The 20,980-nt window shown below is 36.3% G+C and overlaps 1 protein-coding gene across 1 annotated transcript in view; it reads left to right on the top strand.

The window, feature by feature from the left end:
- Positions 1-20,705, top strand: part of rxfp2l (relaxin family peptide receptor 2, like) — an 80,711-nt gene extending 60,006 nt beyond the window's left edge. The window contains exons 14-18 of the mRNA XM_056458098.1: positions 4,673-4,744; positions 9,004-9,233; positions 16,090-16,500; positions 18,048-18,260; positions 20,000-20,705. Coding sequence (XP_056314073.1) covers positions 4,673-4,744; positions 9,004-9,233; positions 16,090-16,500; positions 18,048-18,260; positions 20,000-20,139 — 1,066 coding nt within the window. The 3' untranslated portion in view covers positions 20,140-20,705. The remainder of the gene's footprint in view (positions 1-4,672; positions 4,745-9,003; positions 9,234-16,089; positions 16,501-18,047; positions 18,261-19,999) is intronic.
- Positions 20,706-20,980: the final 275 nt, after the last annotated feature.

Genomic DNA, 20,980 nt, shown 5'->3' with positions numbered 1-20,980 from the left:
AGGTGTATGTGAGCTTGTTTAGAGCGTCTCTGCTGCAGCAATTGAAACTCTGGGTGCTCCCGAAATGGGTGTGAGCTGTGGTGAATGGGAGTGAATAGGAGTATGGAATAGCTCAAGTTTGGAGGGAAAGTTAAAGGAAGTAAAAAGTGGGAAGGGCAGTGAAGGAGCGCCTATGTTAGTAGGAGGGAATAGGGGGAAAAGGCATAGTCGTGCTTATACCTAGAAATGCGTGTGGGTGGAATTCGGCTGGAGAGGATCAGCTGGGCTTCCCTGAGGGGGTATTGCTCTACTGTTGTGTAAGAATGCTTGGAGGGTTTGGAATGGGTGTGTGGGGGAGGGGATAGCGAGGAAGTATCCAGAACGTCCTTTATGAAATTGAGCTATTTGCTTTGCTTAATAAAGAAACATGGAGTTTCTTCATCCAGCAAAGTTAGATCATATGTGGTGAGGTGGATTTTGGGATTGACGTTTGATGTTAGTTCAGAACATCTTAAAACTAAAAGGGGCAAGTGGGAATATGGCATCATGGTGTGGGCTGGGTTAGTGAAAATGTATCCTTTGCATGGAATGTGAATGTATTTGGAATGAATGTGGATTGTAATAGGTTGGATGAGGGTCAGCTTCTAGGGCCGGCAGTCATGATCTCTGAAACGAGAAACCAAAGACAATCAGAAATGAAATCTTTACAACATGATACATGTACGCCAGACATAATAATTTGTTTTAGCTGATATCCATGCGAGGCATCTTAATAAGGGCATGGGTAACTGTGAATTCAAGCGCCTTTGTTAATGCATGGTATGATAGCCTCGTTGACATGAAGTGCAAGGATGGTAGGGGTGGTCATTCGTCCCCCCACGGGATGGCAGATGGATTGAGAGCTGAGGATATGGGGTGTGGCTTGTCTGGTGGTTCTGGAAGTACTTTTTGAAGACAGATACCTCTTGAAGATCTACTGTCAGAAATATCCTCCTCCTACTTATTAAGCATGGAGTTGTTCCTTTGCCATTTCAGATTCAACTGAATTGTTATTATGACCTTGCATGTCACTTTGTGTATGGACCATAGACTGTAAAACAGGGGTGGGCAAACTCGGTCCTGGAGGGCCGGTGTCCTGCACAGTTTAGCTCCAACACTAATCAAACACACCTGAACAAGCTAATCAGTGTCTTTAAGATGGTTAGAAATCCATAAGCAGGTGTGTTTGATTAGAGTTGCAGCTAAACTGTGCAGGATACCGGCCCTCCAGGACTGAGTTTGCCCACCCCTGCTGTAAAATATATGGACGTAGCATCCGTGACGTCACCCATAGGTTTCTGAAGAGCGCAAAAGAAGCTACAAGTGGGTGCGGCCAACCGTCGCCATTGTTTGTGCGTCATCGCACCCAGGGCGGGATACCAAACAAGGGCAAAGAGGCGGAGAGTGAGCGGAGCTACAGACACTTGCTGGCACTTTGCTTAGACCTGGCAGACAGACTTTACTTTGGGAGAAACACTTAATACTTTATTACCTGCAACTCGTTGTGTTCTGACCGCATGTGCTTGGCTGTACACTATATCAGTAAAGAGTTTAGACATTTAAAAACACTGTTGTAATACATTGAGCCACGAAGCATTGTTCTTATGACGTTTTCTACAGGAGGAAAACGCGAATTACTTCCAAACACTTCAGATATAGTGTGTGTTAGTGAATGCCAGACTATTGATGAACTCCAGCATAACACTGTATGATAACGCTTCAGATGACTGATCTAGAGCCTACAGCTAATCCATCTGTCACATTCTGGAGTGCTTTACAGCTCTAAAGAACATTATAAATGATAAATGAACTTAAATAAAACACACACATTTATAGAGATGGTGTATAAGTATGTAACTTTACTCACATGGGAAACGGAGGCCACATTAATGGTTTGTAAGCACAATTAAGTGCACACAGCATCCCATATCTGATAATTGTAAGAATAAGTCCAAAAGGCAGCTGACTGTGTAAAGCCACATAAAACAACACAAAAATACGATGAATATGCCGAGATCAGTGGCTAATCTGCCGGATTCAGCTGAGGTGAAGTGACAGCGACCAGCGAGACCTAGCTGTCACTCAAGTGGCCATGCCCTTAATTATGCAAACTTAATATAAAGGAAATGGATGAGTTATAAAAGATTCACCCCCCTCGCAGTTGTCATGGAGGGTAATAAAAGCCAAATCGTTCTTTGTACCAGGGTGTAAACAATATATATATATTTTTTTTTTAAAAGTTGGCCATTCTAACAGTGGGCTCAACTGCAATTTGCTCTATTATGGATCCGGGACTAGCGGAATTGATGAATTGCAGTTTTAGTTACTTCCGTATTGGCTTCCCGAGGGAGAGCGGGAGGTTGCCGCTTGGTATGGACATATGAATCACATTACGATTTAACTTCTGTGCTAGATGTGTTGAATTTAAATGATTGGGTAAAAATTTATTTATTAATTTTTTTTTTTTTTTTTTTTTTTTTTTTTTTTTTTTTTTATATAAATATAATCAACTGCCAACATCAGATTCTGAACTATAAAGTCACCACTTAGAAGAACTGTGAATGGAATGTTGTTATAGGCTTTACTTTAATCCATTAACATTAAGTTTGGAATCTCAATGCTATTAAATCACGAGCCTATAATTCACAAGGTGTTGTAGCCGAGTTCATTCATAAATTGTCAGAGAGGGCGGGACCATCTCGAGTTGGGAGCTCATTGGATGGTGACAAGTCTTCTTTTAGCTATTGGCTCAATGAGGTGTCAATCAAAAGATCGGCGGCCATTTTGTTGACCAGAATACTAGAGTTAATGTGTAGGAGACGCAGCTGCGCTCCGTGACTAGATTGGATGATGACAGCGCATTCTGTCATGTTTCTCTACGCACGAACATGCCGCGGACCAAAGCTTAGGGACTAGATTGTCTGGATCTTTGCAGTCGAATTACTTGGAATGTTATGGATCAGTGGACGGGCAGGAGGCTGGAAAGGTGAGTTATTGGTTGAAATTTCTCTATTCATGCGAGTCTTGTCTTTCAAAAGCTTTATAGATGTTTAGTCTTTGTTGGAAAGTAGTTATTTTTCTGCGAGGCTTCCCCTTAAAGCATGCGATATACGTTACTGCAGGTGCACCGCTAGGAGAGCAGTGAGTTATTTATTGCCATGGCGTAATCGCTGGCGTCTTGAGAGTGAGCAGAGTTCATGGACGGTGATCAAGTTTGACTGTGATCTTGCTGGAGAATTGGTTTGAAGACACAGCGGATGCGTTGTGTGAGGCACTTGAAGTGGAAGGTTTTGATGTTGTTGGAGTATAGTTGGAGATGTAGTCGTTTTGAAGTAGTTGTTGTAGCCAGTAGCAGTTGATTCGGAGCAGAGCTGTCTTCAAAACGAAGATAGCGGTGGTACGTAACCCAGGGTATTTGTAGTAGCTTAGGAGTCGTCTGATTGGTGCATTGAGAATTGGATAATGCGGATCCAGCCGCTAGCAATCATAAGCACGTGATCCTCTCGAAACTTGTTTATAACTAAACTTCACTTCTTGTAAATTCTGCCCATATAGACCATTTTGAGGGATGTAAACAATAGCAATGGTCCTAATGTATTTCCTGTTTTAGATTTTGCTTTCCATAGCTTCTAAGAACTTAGAAAGCTCTACATATTGATACATTTTTAATGACAGCTGTGTTAACATTAGTTATGACTTAATCACCTCTTATTACAATTCTGAAATAGTTTGACGACAAGCAGGAACTGTTCATGGAACAATGATATCGCCATTGAAGTTGTCTATAGGTTTAAAATATATAAGTTATTCCAGGCTCCCTGCAGTGATGATGGTTTATTCACATGGTTTGGAGGATAGTTTCACAATGTAATGACTTTTACTCTCTCATTCTGACTCAATCAATTTTAAAACAAAAAGTTACAAAAAGTACCTTTAAAGTGGAGCTACAGTATAAATTAACTATAATTCGAAAATCAGACATTTGTTGATAAGAATAGAAGTTGAAGGCCCACATTCCAGAACTATATGATTTCTTGTACAACATGGAACAACATTCTTAAGTCCTCTTCTTACAAACCCCCACACTATTTTAATTCCAGTGAGTCCTGCTGACCAGGGTCAGAATGGCAAAAAGGCAAAAGAAAACAACTGAAAATTGTCCCTGAATTCATTATTTTGTAAAACCTTTGATGCTGCACCCAGTTTTGAAATTCTATTTAACTATGTTCTGTATTAGACAGGAGAAATATTCATTTGAATAATTTAACATATATGAATGGCAAGCTCTGTTTTTTAAGAAATGCCACCACTAAGGTAAAACAGCTCAGTTCAGTGAAAATATATTGCCCTGATAAGTAAAAGGTTTTTTTGAAACAAATATGTGATTGGTTGTGTGTTAGTAACAAACAGAAAACAGCAAGGCAGAAAGAAATAAGATTATGTTCTTGACTGTCTAATCCTTTCACAGTGAATGTAGCAGCTGAGAGATGTAGTGAGATTCATGTTTAGAACTGCAGTTTTCACCGGCTTGTGTTCGTTCATGCATCCACTGATATTTTTCTGGACATTATTTCAGTTTCAGTTCTCTAAAGTTTATTCAGTACAGTCAAAGCCTACAAAATGTAAAGTTTGCATCTGTCTGTTCTGTGTGCAGGAGCATGGAAGAGGTGGAGATTCCTAACATCAGCATCAGGATGTTCCGGCCCCTAACCAACCTCACTCACATGTGAGCAAAAAACAAAAGCACTGGTTTTCTAGTCACATATATACACCGATGAGCCAAAACAAGGTGGTCACAGGTGAAACGAAAACCACTGATTGTCTCCAAACAAAACCTCATATTAAGGTCTGAGTCGATTACATGGAAAGCAGGAGAAATGGACAAGAACAAAAATCTGTTATTATAGCCTATATTTCAGCAAGACAATCTGCAGATTTTTGAAAATTTTTAATCTTTTACAAGAGTGTTCTGGTCAAGATTAACAGTACATAGCCTATGTGGTTAATAAATAACAGATAACATAATTTATCCATCCATACACACATAAAATGACCTTTATACCTAGACAGAACCTCTTGTTTTGGATTCCAAATCATTTAAAATCTTTTTTAAAATATATATTAAAGCCAACCCCTTAAACTGCAACTAACTTTGTAGTTTAATTCAAAGTAAAGGGAGCTGTAGGGCTTTGACAAGTGGCAAATTGTTATGACAAGACAGCTCAGAATATTACTGAAATGTCAAGGCTTGTGGGTTGCTCCTGGTCAACAGAATTTATCAACAGTAGTCCAAGGATGGACAAACCACAGAGCAGTTCTGGGGTGCTGTGAACCCAACGCTTACTGATGCACGAGGGCAACGTAGGCAGCCCTGTCTGGACCAAATAAACAGAAAATACTTGCCAGTCAACAATACATTTAATGATGTTTATATGAGGAATGTGTCACAAGTGCATCGCATGCTGCTGCATTTCTGTAGACCAATCATCAGAGTGCCTACACAATGTGCATGAATTAGAACTGGACCTTGCAGAAGTGGAAGCAGTGCAACATTTACTCGAGGAAGAGATGCCTCTAGGAAGCACTGAGGGACACTGATAAGAGGGTCTGTGATGTTTTGTACAATGCTGGGAAACACTTTATCAAGTCTTTCGTGTGAATGCAAATTTGACAGATTCTACCAACCTAACATAGACCATCATGAAAGTGGTGTTTCCTGGTAGAAGTGCCCTCTTTCACCCAAAAAAAAAAAAAATGCAGATGTTGTTCGGGAATGGTTTGAAGAGCATGATAAAGAGCTGAAGGTGCTTCCCTGCCCTTCAAATTCCCCATAACTCATCTGTGAGATGTAGCAGTTTAATCCATGGCGGCTACACCTTATAATCTTCGGGATTTGAATGATCTACAGCTACCGTCTAACTGTAGAGCCCAATATTACTGGACACGTTCAGAAGTCTATGCTTCTGCAGGTCATTGTAATTTTGGTAATACACAGAGGATTTAGGCAGGGAGTCATATTTGTCATAATGTGTTATGAATTATATAAAATTATCTAAATATAAATTATTAAGGATTTAAAATACATTTTATTGAACTATTTTGTTTACTTTCTTTTGTTCTATGCTATTATCTTATATATTTACTGTTTTTTTATGTTGTTTCACTGTGTGCCCTCTATGGAGAGTTATCTGGGTGTTCCAGGCTTGCACAGCATAGTCTCTCATGAGTCGAGACAAATACAACAAATGCCTCTATTAAGCCAGCAATTCAAAGAGTGCGAGAGGCAGAGAGAGGTCATTACTGTTGAATGTAGGCTGGATGGTAACTGTCGGTCCACAGGTGAATGATTACTACATTTGAGAAGTCAAACCCGCTGGTAAATACATCTCAACATGAACCCCTGATTTTTTTTTTACAGGTGACAAGATTACAGTGCTTCGCTCTGCTTGAGAATTATCTCTAACTTTTCTTCCATCAGATTTAATATCTCCAGAACAGATGTGTACCCCTCTGGGGAAATGAAAATGAAATAAAAAAGTGGTAGAGTGTAGGTCTTCAGAGAGATTTTTAAATGGAATGCCAGTATTTCTTTATGAGGAACGAGTGCCCTCCTCACCAGTGGTGAACAAAAGAGGCGCCGCGTGCTGAGGAGAGATGCTGCACCAAAGTCTTTTGAGTGCTGAACCTCATGCTGAACCTGTCTGCACTTTGATGTGGAGATGAGGTTTTCTGAATTGTTACTTGCAGATATCAGCCATGCTAAAAATTCACTTTTGATCTGAGACAGGCCCACTCTAGCAGACTGTGACAGCAATAGAAGGTTAGGTTTGCATTTTACAAAACTCTTGATGAGAATGATGAGGCGTAAATGTGCACAGAAGTGTGTGTGTGTGTGTGTGTGTGTGTGTGTGTGTGTGTGTGTGTGTGTGTACGTGTGTGTGTGTGTAAGCACTTGGGTCTTGAGAAAAGACAGAAACACGTACTCGGCTCAGGCTGGATTGTTTGATTTGATTGTGCAACAGGGTAAAGCGTTCAGTTGGAGTAAGTGCTGCATTAAGCAAGGCAAGTTTATTTGTAAAGCACATTTTATACACAATGGTAATTTAAAGTGCTTTACATAAACAAGAATAAAAGAAAATATATAAGAAATAAAAAACTAAGAATTAAAACGATTAAAACAAATTTAAAACATGTGTTGTAAAACAGGTTTAAAATGAATAATGAAATAAAGACACAAAATAGTGTCGGACATAGCCTAAAATAGTGTTGGACGTAACCCAGTGGTCATCCGGGAAAGGCACTGCTAAACAGATGTGTTTTCAGTCTAGATTTAAAAGTGCCTAATGTTGGAGCACATCTGATCACTTCTTGAAGCTGGATTCAGCAGCGAGTGGTGTAATAGCTGAAAGAAAAATCACCCTGCTTTGAGTGAACTCTTGTAATTTCTGATTTATTTAACACTATAATGATCTGAGTGATCTGCTAGGTTTGTTTTCAATGAACATATAGACCATTTAGCAATGTATAAACAATTACTAATACTTTTAAATCTATCGTAAATGAACTGGATGCCAGTGTAAACACCTTTGGACTGGTACGATGTGCTCTGACAGTGTTGGATGTAATACAAAGTAAGTAGTTACTGTAATAAAACTACTTTTGCACTGAAAGGGTAAATGGATTCCTTTTCATTTTTAGGTAATTACAGTTACTTATAATAAACTTGCCTTTAATACTATACATTTATTCAACAGTTCTGAATGAAACAATTGTGATTGTTTTTTATGTTATAGAAATATATTTTGAAGAATTAATAAATTTTTCAGCTTAAGGACTTTATATTTATCAAGACAATAACAATACACGTGCTAAAAAATATTTAAGTTAGAAATTCAAGAAATTCAAATATGGTATAAATTCAGAGTAGATAAGAAGTAGAATAACTAAAGAAGGTTAGATTTGATTGACAATTGCACATGCTTAAGAAACTTGTTTTGCTAAATATATCTGACTTTTCTTAAACGTTATTTTTCAAATAAATCTGAAATGCTCTGTTTGTCTCGAATGTAAAAAATTTGAAGTATTGTTTGTTTATGCAATGAGATTTATAGGGATCTTACAGATTACTGAGACAATTAATTAAATTACTCATTTATTAATAATCAGACAAAGTAATTACAAAAGTAATTTAAATACAATTTTAATGATGTTGTTAATAATCAGTAATTAATTACTTTGTTGAAGTAACTTATCCATCACTGGTACAGTATTAGGTAAAGCTTCTGTTTTTACTTGAACACGCTCAAGCATGATTTCTTGAAGAAAACTGCCATATTGTGCTCATCCTCGTGTGACTCTAAACTATTTTCTTCATCTGTAGAGTACAAATGTGAGAAGAGAAATGTCTGTAATTAAGGTGAACAAGTAATTGTGCTTCATATGATGGAAAATTCCAAGTTTTCTGAAGCCATGAAAAGAATCGTCACTGGGAAAAAAAAACATAACTGTAAACACTTTTTTTTACCCAGATCATTTCAATAAATTCACAAAATGCATCTGAATGGTCTGAAGTCTGATCTGGTTTTCAGATATTGCCTCAGTGTTCAGCTGTCCACAGCTGATCAAAGTGAAGATGATTTTCAGATTTAAATTTCAGTCTGTTCCAAACAACAGCATATGACTGACAGTTGCATGGACTATTTCAGACACACTTTTATGACATGTTTTTGACATTCTGAAACCTGACATCCTCAGTCTCCATGCACTTCATGATGCTAAAATAAAGTGGTTAAGATACGTTTTCAAATCCACACGAAAGACACGAGAATGAAAAAAATGATGACCAATTTTCATTTATACGTGAGCAAATCTCTTAACCAATTACAATTAAACGACCATTTATGAAATTATATATGATCATTAAGTTTCATATGATTGTTTTATGTTTGTCTTTTTCTGTCATTTTTTTGTGTTGAACAATTTCAGATATTTCAAGCGATTTGAATTCTGTGGATATTCTCCAAATGTGCGGAGCTGCAAACCAAACACAGACGGAATCTCGTCCTTTGAGAATCTGCTCGCAAACATCATTCTGCGGGTGTTTGTCTGGGTTGTCGCCTTCATCATTTGCTTCGGAAACATCTTCGTCATCTGTCTGCGGTCCTGTATTGCTTCAGAGAATCAACATCACACCATGGCCATCAAATCTCTTTGCTGTGAGTCTATTATACATCAAACATGAGCATGACAAGGCCAATATCCAGCTCATATTCAACCCCAAGCTCAAAAGATCAATCAGTCAGTCAAAGCATTAAACTAAAGAACTTCACACACACACAAAAATGCCATTTGCGATCTTCAGACATTTCAGATTGAAACAAGATTTTCAACATCAAAAAAGTCAGACTCGTTTTTTTTTCCATCATGAGCTGACTAGATTATAAAGTTAGACTTTGTAGGAAGGTCTAGAATAATGTTTTTATTAAATATTGTTTTAGATACTAGTACAGTTCAGGTTTGTCGTTAAATATATATAAATATGCCATATATTGCATTGCTTTAATAAGTTAAATTGTTCTTTGATATCTACATAGTTGGTTCATGGCGTCGGTAAATTAATAAAATCTCCAGAAAAGGTTTTATAAGCTCATTTATTACTCCATAAAATACCAACGCAAATGTCCATGATTGACCATATATAGTTCATGTTGTGAATATTTATAAGCTCTGCTCTGGCGTGCCACCCTTTACAGACACACATACACAGAACATGATGTATGCTGAACACAGAGTAACGCTAACCTATTTTGCTAACCAGATCTGTTGTGGATAAAGTCTAAATTATAATTAAACTTGACAAAAGAGAATGATAGAGATGTATTGCATTGTATTTTGAAGCTATAGTCAAAGAAAACAGCCAGGAATTATTATGAACCTCTGCATGAACAGGGGACAGTTGAGCTGAGTGATTTGACACTAGAGCAGTCTACACGTGTTTGTTAAAACATACGGATCGAATTTCATAATAAACCTGATAAATTAGCTAATCATACCCCATGAGACGAATAAATGTGTAATCTGTAAATATTGCATTTTGCATCCTGAGGCTAGTTTGAACATGCCCCGTGCTGTCATTGCCAAGTAACACACAGTAAACGATTTGGGGCTTGCGGTTTCAAAATAAAACTCCCACATACATAGTAAGTGAAATATACGCATAAAATAACTAAGGGAGAAAAATTATCATTGTTGTATCTCTAGAAAATGTTTAGATTGTCAAACGTAGCCTGAGGCGTGCATATTAATCATTTCAAAGGTTTTTTATGAGACGCATATATTTTCTGTTGATGACATCAGCTGCTCGTCAGGTGTGGATGAATGACCTAAAGTAGGCAGACATGCAAATGAGAAGGGTATGGCCTGTAGGTCTCATGACAGTTTGTTTTGTCCTCTGATTGGCTCGTTGTACACCAGGGTTTTACACTCATGGAATTTACATGAGAATGAGGAAACAGTGGTGTCTGAGGCTCAGATTATGCAAATTTCCATATACTGATCTTTAATTATTTTATTTTGCTTTGGTATACCCAGATTTTGATTATAGGGCACTTTAGGGCACGTAAGATATTTTTAAAAACTTACTCAAGGCTGCATTTATTTGATCAAAATACAGTCAAAATTGCAATGGACCCTTTTCATATTTCTGGGTTTCTCAGCAAAATAATTTGTCAAAGTTAGATAAATTTAGAAGTAAATGGGAGAGTACAACTTTTTTTTGTTGTTTTTTTTGTTTTCCTTTTTGCTCAAATAATAAATATATATAAATATTAAATAAATAAATGTGAGACTGGTAATCAGAAATGCCAGTGTGTGAACGCAGGGTCTAATTTTGGAAGTTCGCAGGCATCAAACAAAGAAGCTTAAAGGGTCGTAGTTCCCTCTAATTGCAGAAATTACACACAGTGTGTTATACACACTCAGCTAATTATACACATCAACACACAGCCTTGAAACTCACTAAATTATACATCTATGCAGTATCACAAGCTTTTAATAAACATCAAAACACATACACTCTTCCATGCCTGCTGGGCAGATAAATAATTATATCAATGTCGCACAAAGTGAGCTTGTCGACTTATGGAGGACCTCTCCGACCCGTATGAAGCAGACTTCATATTCATACCTGGACACACACACACACCTTCATTCGCCCACAGAAATGGAAGCTTATTAGAAAAGGTTGGATCAGTGTGCGATATCTAGAGCTGTTCAGCTGGGGATCAGAGTCTGAAGACTAATCTGTGTCTCGGTGATGGAGAGAGATAGCAGACAGGCGGCTGAAAAGAGATGGATGGACAGGCAGAAGGCTAGATAGGTGAAGTTTTAACCCACATGGATTTTGAAAGGACACATCGCTCTCTTAAATGATCAATCCCAGTCACCTCGTCAGATGAGAGACATGCAGAAAGAGTGAAGGGTTTGTGTTGTGTCTCTGCAAATCTTGAGTTTTCCTATTGATTGAGTGCAATATGTTTGGTGGTGGCGGAAGTGGGGTTTCAAGCTGTCTTTGTAGGCCTTTCTTATTCAGTTCAGATTAGAGTTACACACAACGGGGCAGATTTACTAACAGCTTGCATCAGCCCTTTTGATGGTTAAAAAAAATACTCTTAGGATTTAATAAGGACATGAGTGACACATGAGTGATGAAGATGCATGGACATGGTTATTTTTGCTGCGGACCATATTGCATATGCATTCCAAAAAGTTTTTCTTTTAGTTTAAATGAATCTAGCAAGATGATTTAGGAAGGTTTGCTGTAGTCAGTGGTATTTGTTCTATTAATTAAGACCCCCAAAAAGTGTACATTAAAAGATTAGTTCACCCAAAAATGAAAATTCTGTTGTTAAATACTCACCTTTATGTCATTCCAATCTCCTGAGATCTTTGTTAATCTTCAGAACACAAATTAAGATATTTTAGATGAAATCCTGGAGCTCTCCGACCCTCCATAAACAGCAAGAGTCGTGAAGTGTTTTAAGTCCAGTAAAGAAACCAAAAACATAGTCAAAACTTTCCATGTGACTTCAGCGGTTCAATTTTACACATACAAGGCTCTAAGATGACTTTTGTGCACCAAATAACCTGTAGAAACTTCTCATTAGCCCCTCTCATTAGGTCCTAGCGCCCTTATACTAGGGGAAACACAATACATCCATATTGTGCTGTCAACTCTCATTGCATTATGTTGTATTGCCTGTATTCAATCCGATGAGCTGATGAGGGAGAGAAAACATTGGCAAAACTGACACACTGAAGTTGTTTTTATAGGGGTTTTTTTAGGTGCAGAAAGTGTTCTTGGAACTCACATGGAATGTTTTGACAGTGTTTTTGGTTTCTTTTCTGCACTTTCTGGACTTTTGGACCTCACGACTCTTGTTTATGAAGAGTCAGAGGGCTTCAAGATTTCATAAAAAAAATCTTAACTTGTGCTCTGAAGATGAAGGTTTCGGGGGATTATAATGACATAACGATGAGTAATCAATAGCGGAATTACATTTATTAGAGTGAACTGATCTAAACGACCTGGGGCACAACTAATTTCAATAACAATTAAACAGAAATTTTAAGGGTTAATGAAATCCAGTCAGTCTAACTGTCAGACAGTCAGAAACAGTACGCATTTAAAATAGCCCTAGAAAATCTGTTATAATGGGTTGCAATGGCTTGCTTTATGATCACTGCAGGCCTACATAATAAACTTCAGCACTCATTTATTCAGCATTTACTAATGTGAACATATAAACACTGGATCAATAGGCAATGTAGGATGAATAAATATAAACTAAATAAATAAATAAATAAGCATAAGTCAGCACATGTAAAGTCGTTTTTAGACAGTAAACTGGTTGCTTGCCTGTTAAATGTGCTTGTGTATAAAAAGTACATATACACACAGATATATACACTAGATATCGCATACGGACCCTGAGCATGTGTCAATAGTTTTTTTCGACTGTCTAGAACAAACCATCATTACACAATAACTTGCCTATAATTACCCTAACCTGCCTAGTTAACGTAATTAACCTTGTTAAGCCTTTAAATGTCACTTTAATCTGTATGGAAGTGTCTTAAAAAAATTTATTTACTGTCATCATGGCAAAGATATAATTAATCAGTTATTATGGATGAGTTATTAAAACTATTATGTTTAGAAATGTGTTGAAAAAATCTTCTCTCCGTTAAACTGAAATTGGGGAAAAAAATAAACAGGGGGGCTAATAATTCAGGGGGGCTAATAATTCTAACTTCAACTGTATATCTCTGGCTTAGGATGGTCAGTCCTCCAACTGCACCTTGGTCCTACATTCATTTCAAAGGAGCGCTACCCTGTACTAAAATGACGGTTCTATTTATATATATATGTCATCAGGGAAATTACCAAAACAATTGTTATTTTCATTGTATTAACTTACAAAGTGCATGGGTTCACCTAAAGAATATCAATGTGCCCTAGTAAAATAAAGATGGCAAATTTGGATCTTACAGATTTTAAATGATGCTGCTGTCCCTCATACTTTACTTTATACTTTGACATGTCTCGCACATCCAAAATGTTAACGCATTTTGCACATGTCTTACCATCATCGGTTTTTGTTTGCATCCTAACTTTCTCTGGTTTGTGCACTGTGTAAGACAGTATGAAAATGAGCTGCTGCATCTCTGTTCTTTAATTCACACACTGTTATTCAGTTTACAAAATCTGGCTTTATAAATGCTAACTTGCAAAAACACAATCGCACAATGTGTGAAGTGTCTCATCTCAGAAGCCCTGAAGTGATGAATGAAAATACGAGTGGGGAGAGAGCTCTGTGAGGGGAGGAAAATGTTTTGGAGTGAATGAAAGTGTATGGGGATTCAGTGCTTGTTAATTATTAGATGAACAAACACCTCAGCAGGTTTCTGGGATACAGAGATATAGAGAGCAGCAATAAAAGAGACGCAAACAGGCCTGGCCATACACTACTAGAGATAAATACTGAAAGAAACCAAGAAACCATAGAACGGTCACTGAGCAATAAGGGATTTCATGGAGCCATCTATGCCAATGAAGAAATGTTATTTTTAAGAGAGCACATGAACAACTTTTATTTTAACAGAAATAAAGTCATTTCAAATGATGAAATTGAAGATAATATTTACATAAATAGCTCTTTTAAGAACCGACCACTAAAATATTCATCTTTTAAATGATTTTTTTTTCTGGTGATTACCTACTCATTTTAAAAGTACATTCTGCTGTTCTTTTTCTCTTTGTTTTAATATTTATAATTTTCATTTGTTCCAAGTGGCATGTCAATTCTTCATCACTGCACATGAGCACACCTTTAGCATTTCACTGTGATCAAGTGTTATCATGCCATATTAAACAGACAAGGTTTAAAGTTTTAAATCACACCTTATCCATATAACATTTTAATTGGATTTGGTCTAGTTTGGGTTTGATTATATGTGTTTTGGTTGGACTTGACTACTTGTTTACCCATAGAGTACTAGGATCCATGTATGGGTTATATTACATCCACTGTATAAATATATTAGTTTGTTTTTTTTTGTCTCAGATCGGACCATTTTTCGGATCAGCCAAAAAGGGAGGAGACAAATGTAATTTGCGTTCTATTTATTACAAAAACAGTACTGCAAGAAACTTTTTAACAAAAAAAAAGTTAACAAAAAGAACTTAAAACATTTTATTAAAAATAAAATGAAGAAATAATGCGCTGATTAAAAATATATTGTAAAATATTCAGTACTGTGAAAAAAAATCACTGTTACTTGAACTGTTGCTGATAACTCTAAATGTTGAAATCTAACATTATAATTTGTACAACTCATATTTATTTTTTGTCTCATTTTCAATAAATGATTCAGTTATTCACTCATACTATAAAACTTCATGTTTCATTGCTTGATGTATCACTTTAGAAGAATTATTCAGTGGCATATTTTTGATGGCTGGTTGTTGCCACCAATTGGTTATATAAAGTAATTGCTGCCTACAACTTTCATTTTTTAGCATCGTTAAATGCATATGATAGTGATCTTTACCATAAACATCAGTTGTTATATCTAAACTATAAACTGTTATCCCAGTACTCCTGTGTTATTTGACTGTTTGTAACTTCATAACTAACTTAAAAGACTAAAGACTGAATGTCTTTCTTGATTTTTGCATTTTTTTAAACACAGATTTGAATGGAGCGATTCGAAGGATTAATAAACATATGCAAATCACCATCGTTTATAATTTATGTTGCGTGGGTGTTGAGATCCCAATCATTTAATGATTAATAATAATGCAGGCTAAACAAGTAGTGACAGAAAACACCTTTAATGAAACCCACTACATCCCGAAAAACCTACCGCAACTTCTTCCGTCATCATTATATTATACAGGAAAGCCTACATGCGTGATTTAGGATTAATTTACAAGTAAAAAAAAAAAAATTAGCCTTAACCGCAGGTCACGTGTGTTCAAAACTGTGGGTTGTGAACTGTACGAATTAAGAATCAACTGTGATCCCTTACATCCCTAATATATATATATATATATATATATATATATATATATATATATATATATATATATATATATATATATATATATATATATATATATATATATATATAAAGCCTGTAAATGGCATGTTTTCATGATTTTCTTTTGTGCCTTTCCATACAGTCTTAATTTTAGCAATTGTATTTTTTCTACTTATTTCACCTCATCTCAGGTAATTTCCAAGTGAGCATTTCTAACTATCATTCAGAAGTTATTTCACTTGAAATAATCAGTAATATTTTTAGGACTAAAAGTGCCAGATCGATACATGGACAGGTAAAAGGCTAGATGAATGAAAGATTAATGAATGCATGGAAAGGTGGATGGATGGACATGGCAAAAGGCTGCATGGGCAGATGGACAAATGGGTCAGGGATGAACTGATGGCAATGGACAGATTGATGACAGCTATTAAATTATGTAATGTGATGTTTGTTTGTCTCCAATAGGTGCAGACTGTCTCATGGGTGTATATCTGCTTTTCATTGGTGCCTTTGACATCAAGTACTGCGGCGAGTACAACCGTCATGCTCAGATTTGGATGGAGAGCCTGTCCTGCCAGCTGATTGGCTCTTTGGCCATGTTGTCTACAGAAGTGTCTGTCATGATGCTGACCTACATGACACTAGAGAAATACCTGTGCATCGTCTTCCCGTTCCAGCATTACCGTGCTGGGCGAAAACAGACCCTGTGCTCACTGACCTTCATCTGGCTACTAGGATTTATCATTGCCGTTATTCCCTTCTGGGATAAACAGACATTTGGGAATTTTTATGGGCGGAATGGAGTGTGTTTCCCTCTTCACTCAGACCAGACGGAGAAACCTGGTGCTAGATGTTACTCCACAGCCATTTTTCTCGGTAAGGTCACTGCAGTGTACAGATTTTGTGCATGTTTGAGAGCTGGATAAGCCAGTATGTGTGCATTTATCCGTTTGTTTATTCTCTGAAGATGGTTTAGCAATTAATTACATTTTTTCTGGATCATCTAAAAATTTTACAGCGCATTTACTAATTAAATTAAACAACACTCTGTATCAAGCTTTCAGTTGATTCAATTTAGCAGAGAAAATCATATTTGTTCTGCTATCAAAGTTTACAAATACTCAAACTACTGTAATTGAGTAGTTTTTCCTCAGGAATTTTAATGTACTAAGTAGTTTTAAAAATGTGGACTTTGACTTTCCCTTGTGTACATTTTTGGTGCAGTATTGGTACTTTTACCCTTCACTACTTTCCTTCAACCTGCCGTAACCACTTTATTTTTTCTTGTCTATGGGGATTAGAAAAATCAGTTCTGGGATTCCCGTCCAATCAATTCGCACATAGAAAAGTAAATCACACAATAATGAAAAACCTCAGGCACTTTATGAATGCAGCAAACCATTAGGAATTATTAAAAGTGTCCAAAATGATGTCCAAAATCTTTACATGCAATGACCCAGAAGCTGTTTAAATTGCCTGTCACTGATGAGATGGCGGATGTTTAATTTATGATGACTGAAATTGCCAAATGAACTTAAACAATCACTAAATGCTCTACAGAATGTTACGTTTACACATCCTTGCAGAAACTGCATGTAAACGCATCAGCTTTTCACTGAGTAATACTCAATACTCACTACTATTGAGTACTTTTAAAAGGGCTACTTTTTACTCATACTTTAAGTAATATATAAAACCGATACTTTTACTCTACTTCACTACATTTTGGGCAAGTAATGGTACTTTTACTTGAACATGATTTTTCAATACTCTTTCCACCACTTTCTGCTATTGATTTTTTTTTCCCAATGGTGTAAAAATACTTTAAAAATAAAACAGCTTCCAAGTAGATGTCTCATTTTGGGCATGTTTCAAATACATGCTTAAAAAATGTGGGGTTGTTGAAGACCCACTTTGGGTAAAATGTTGCATTTTTTACATAAAATGTTTTACATAAAATTACATTTAAGACTTTATCCCAAATATTCGGTTTGTTCACCATGTTAAGCCTTTTAAAAAGTTGAAAAATGTTGGTTAGAAACAACCCTGCATTTGTTTGTCATTTTTACACTCAACTCAAAAAAAAAAAAGGCAAAACCATATAACCAACCCAAAGACAAAAGAAAAAAGTTATTCTTACAGTATATAACAAAACAATTACTGCACATCTGCTGAATAGTTATTTATGTTGTTGAACACTTTATGTGTGTGAATGACTGTGTGGAAGGGCATCCACTGCATAAAACATATGCTTGATAAGTTGGCGGTTCATTCTGCTGTGGCAACCCCATATTAATAAAGGGGCTAAGCCAAAAAGAATGAATGAATGAATGAATGAATGAATGAACAAATGAATGAACGAATGAATGAATGAATTTTTGAGTGGACGTAACTGATATTTGTTGTGTGTTGTTTTTTTTCAGGTCTGAATCTGCTGGCTTTTGTGATGATCGTATTCTCTTACTCCAGCATGTTTTACTCTGTCCAGAAGACAGCAAAGACAGCGCGTCAAACAGTATTTGATCGGGAAGTGACAATTGCAAAGCGATTTTTTTTCATCGTGTTCACAGATGCCCTGTGCTGGATCCCCATCTTCCTCTTGAAGATACTCTCACTGCTAAGAGTACAGATCGCAGGTAGGGGAAAAAATGTGTGATCACAATTTTCAGGCTACAGAGTGTATGTCTTAACTCATAATTGGTGAGACCGCAGTTTAGATGCAGATTAGCTAATGATGGTCATGAGGCAGCCCATTAATTACTGTGGAGAAATAAAGCCTGTGTATTGCAAATCACTGCAATATCAGTGCCTGCTTTCCAATCAATGATAATGCAAATTCCCCAGGCTTGCTCTTATGGGTCTGGTGTTGAATGTATAAAGGAGGATTTACTGGACCTAACAACTAGATCTGATTTCTGCACCAGCAGACCTCATTTTAAAAATTCACTATTGCATTTACATAACTACAATGAATCCAATTAAACTATTTCACAGAGACTAAATTACAGACACAAACAGTTGACATCAGAATTATAATAAATACTGTGGGAAAATTCCTTGCCTTGTTTAGCAACATTTGGGAAATGTAAAAAAAAAAATATATATATATATATAAATAAATAAATAAATAAATAAATAAATAAATAAATAAATAAATCACAAGAAGGCTAATAATTTTGATCAACTGTACACCCCAAAAAATGTAGTATTGAACATTTAACTAATATTTGATCTGTAGAGGTAAAACAGACATGTAGTTATGGCATACAGCACAACTAATAACTAAAGACTGAAAAGCAGGACTAAATAAATCCTAAATTTAAAGTAACAAACCAACATATAAAGATGGATGATTTTCGATGGCGATTTTAGATCAGCTTGATGTATCAGATTCAGAAAAAAAGCTTTGTGGCTACTATATTTACTTTAAAAACTTACTCTAAAAACAGTTTTTAAAGCGTAAGTTTCTAAAAAACTGCAACTGACAAAAAAGTGCATTTCTGAAAATGTCTAAATCCTGTGCATATTGCATATTAAGTCAACAGGCTTACTGTGTACAGTATGAGTGCATACATAAGACACCTGAGACAACCAAAACATCAACAACAGGCTACAAGACTGTGTGCAGAAGAATTTGTTTATGCTGGCATGTAGTGGATGTAAATGGGGATTGTTTTTAGCATCTTGTTATCTGTATCTGTTTTAACAAACTACATTTTTAAATTATTGTCAAGTAAATGTACCTCGAGAGTGAAGGTACTTGGTGATAGCTATCCTTCAAATGAAAAAATGAAAAGAATGAAAGAATTAAATTTAAAGGGGAAGACTTATACATTCTTGTAATTGAAAAAGAAAATCAATCTTACTTAGTTTATAATAAGTAAGTTTATATAATCAATAAAATCATGAAGTTTTTATTTATTATTTATATTAATGCTGCTGCTATTATTATTATTATTATTATTATTGTTGTTATTATTATTATTTCTTCTTCTACCAAATACACATTTCTTAACTTTTATTTATAATATTTTTACATATATACAATTTTTATATAAAAGTTTTACAATCACTTTGTTGGTACTTTTTTTCCTTCATGCTGAATTATAAGCCAAATAAAAGTTAACCAATAACATTAAAAAAACACAACAGAAAAGCAAGTAGCCAGTCTAAGCTGAGAGGTGCATTTTGATTAGCAGATGTCTGAGACCTGGAGCTCCAGGTACAACGTAGATTAGACATTCAACCCCCATGAGCACACACGAACACTTATCAGCTAGAATGGATTTGCAGTTCTTCCCTTGGACAATGCAATTTAATCTGCAAGCTCGTTTCTCTCTCTCTCGCTCTCGTTTTGTCTGTCTCTCTTCTCCAGGTACTATCATTCTGTGGGTGGTGATTTTTATCCTTCCTATAAACAGTGCCCTGAACCCCATCCTGTACACAATCACAACCAGCGCATTTCAGCAGCGACTTAAACAGTGCCTGAAATATCGCTGCCAGCAGACTAACTGACACAAACACACACTATGCATCTGCTCTGAGATTAATATTCCATGTGGATTAAAAAGTTAATAGATGACAGGATAATGACCCCACACACATTCAGCACACACACGCACAAACACACACAAGACGCTCTCATCCTCGGCACAAGTTAATAAGGCTTACAGAAGCCTGCAGGGTTGAAGAAATGAGAGCGCACACGGCCACATTAACCAGCAGACCATCATCAACAATATATGCTTATGCAATTAATATGTAAAACCAGCCTTATATGGAAAAGCAAAGAATGCACATACAGTAAACCTAAGAAACTTCAACTGCCATAAAGACCTGGAGCAGCGCATGTGTACGCGGAGAAAGCCAAACTCTGTGGCTGTCAGAGGAGCAGATAGGAGACTGTTCGGGACGGACCCGGCGGGATGAGGATTGGAATACTTCCGACTGATTTAATTGCATTTTTGTTTGCTTGTGTTTGGAAGACAAAGAATCAGGGATGGCAGTTGCATATAGTCAGGATCTAAAAACACATTACTTGAAGGGCCATTCATGACAGCTTTATAATCATGACATGACATGTCAGGAATATGAATGAATTTTTATGATAACTGCCATTAAGTGTCACTTGCCATTTTAAATGCAAATGTGACATTGTTTGATATGTCTTTAAGACAACTTGACTTTACTAAGACAACATAACTTATCAAAATATGTCATGAACATGATTGTCATGATGCCATTATGATGGGGTATATGCACACAGACTTTTATATATATGCAGCCAGCCCCAGGGCTTTCAGTGAACTGTCATCTTAAAATCGCCGCATTTAAGATCTGATTTCTTTAAAAAAAA

This window comes from Danio aesculapii, chromosome 5 (genome assembly GCF_903798145.1).
Source record: "Danio aesculapii chromosome 5, fDanAes4.1, whole genome shotgun sequence".
In the NCBI taxonomy this organism is placed as follows: Eukaryota; Metazoa; Chordata; class Actinopteri; order Cypriniformes; family Danionidae; genus Danio; species Danio aesculapii.
The sequence above is the reverse complement of the archived record's forward strand: the minus strand, read 5'-3'. Positions and strand labels throughout refer to the sequence as shown.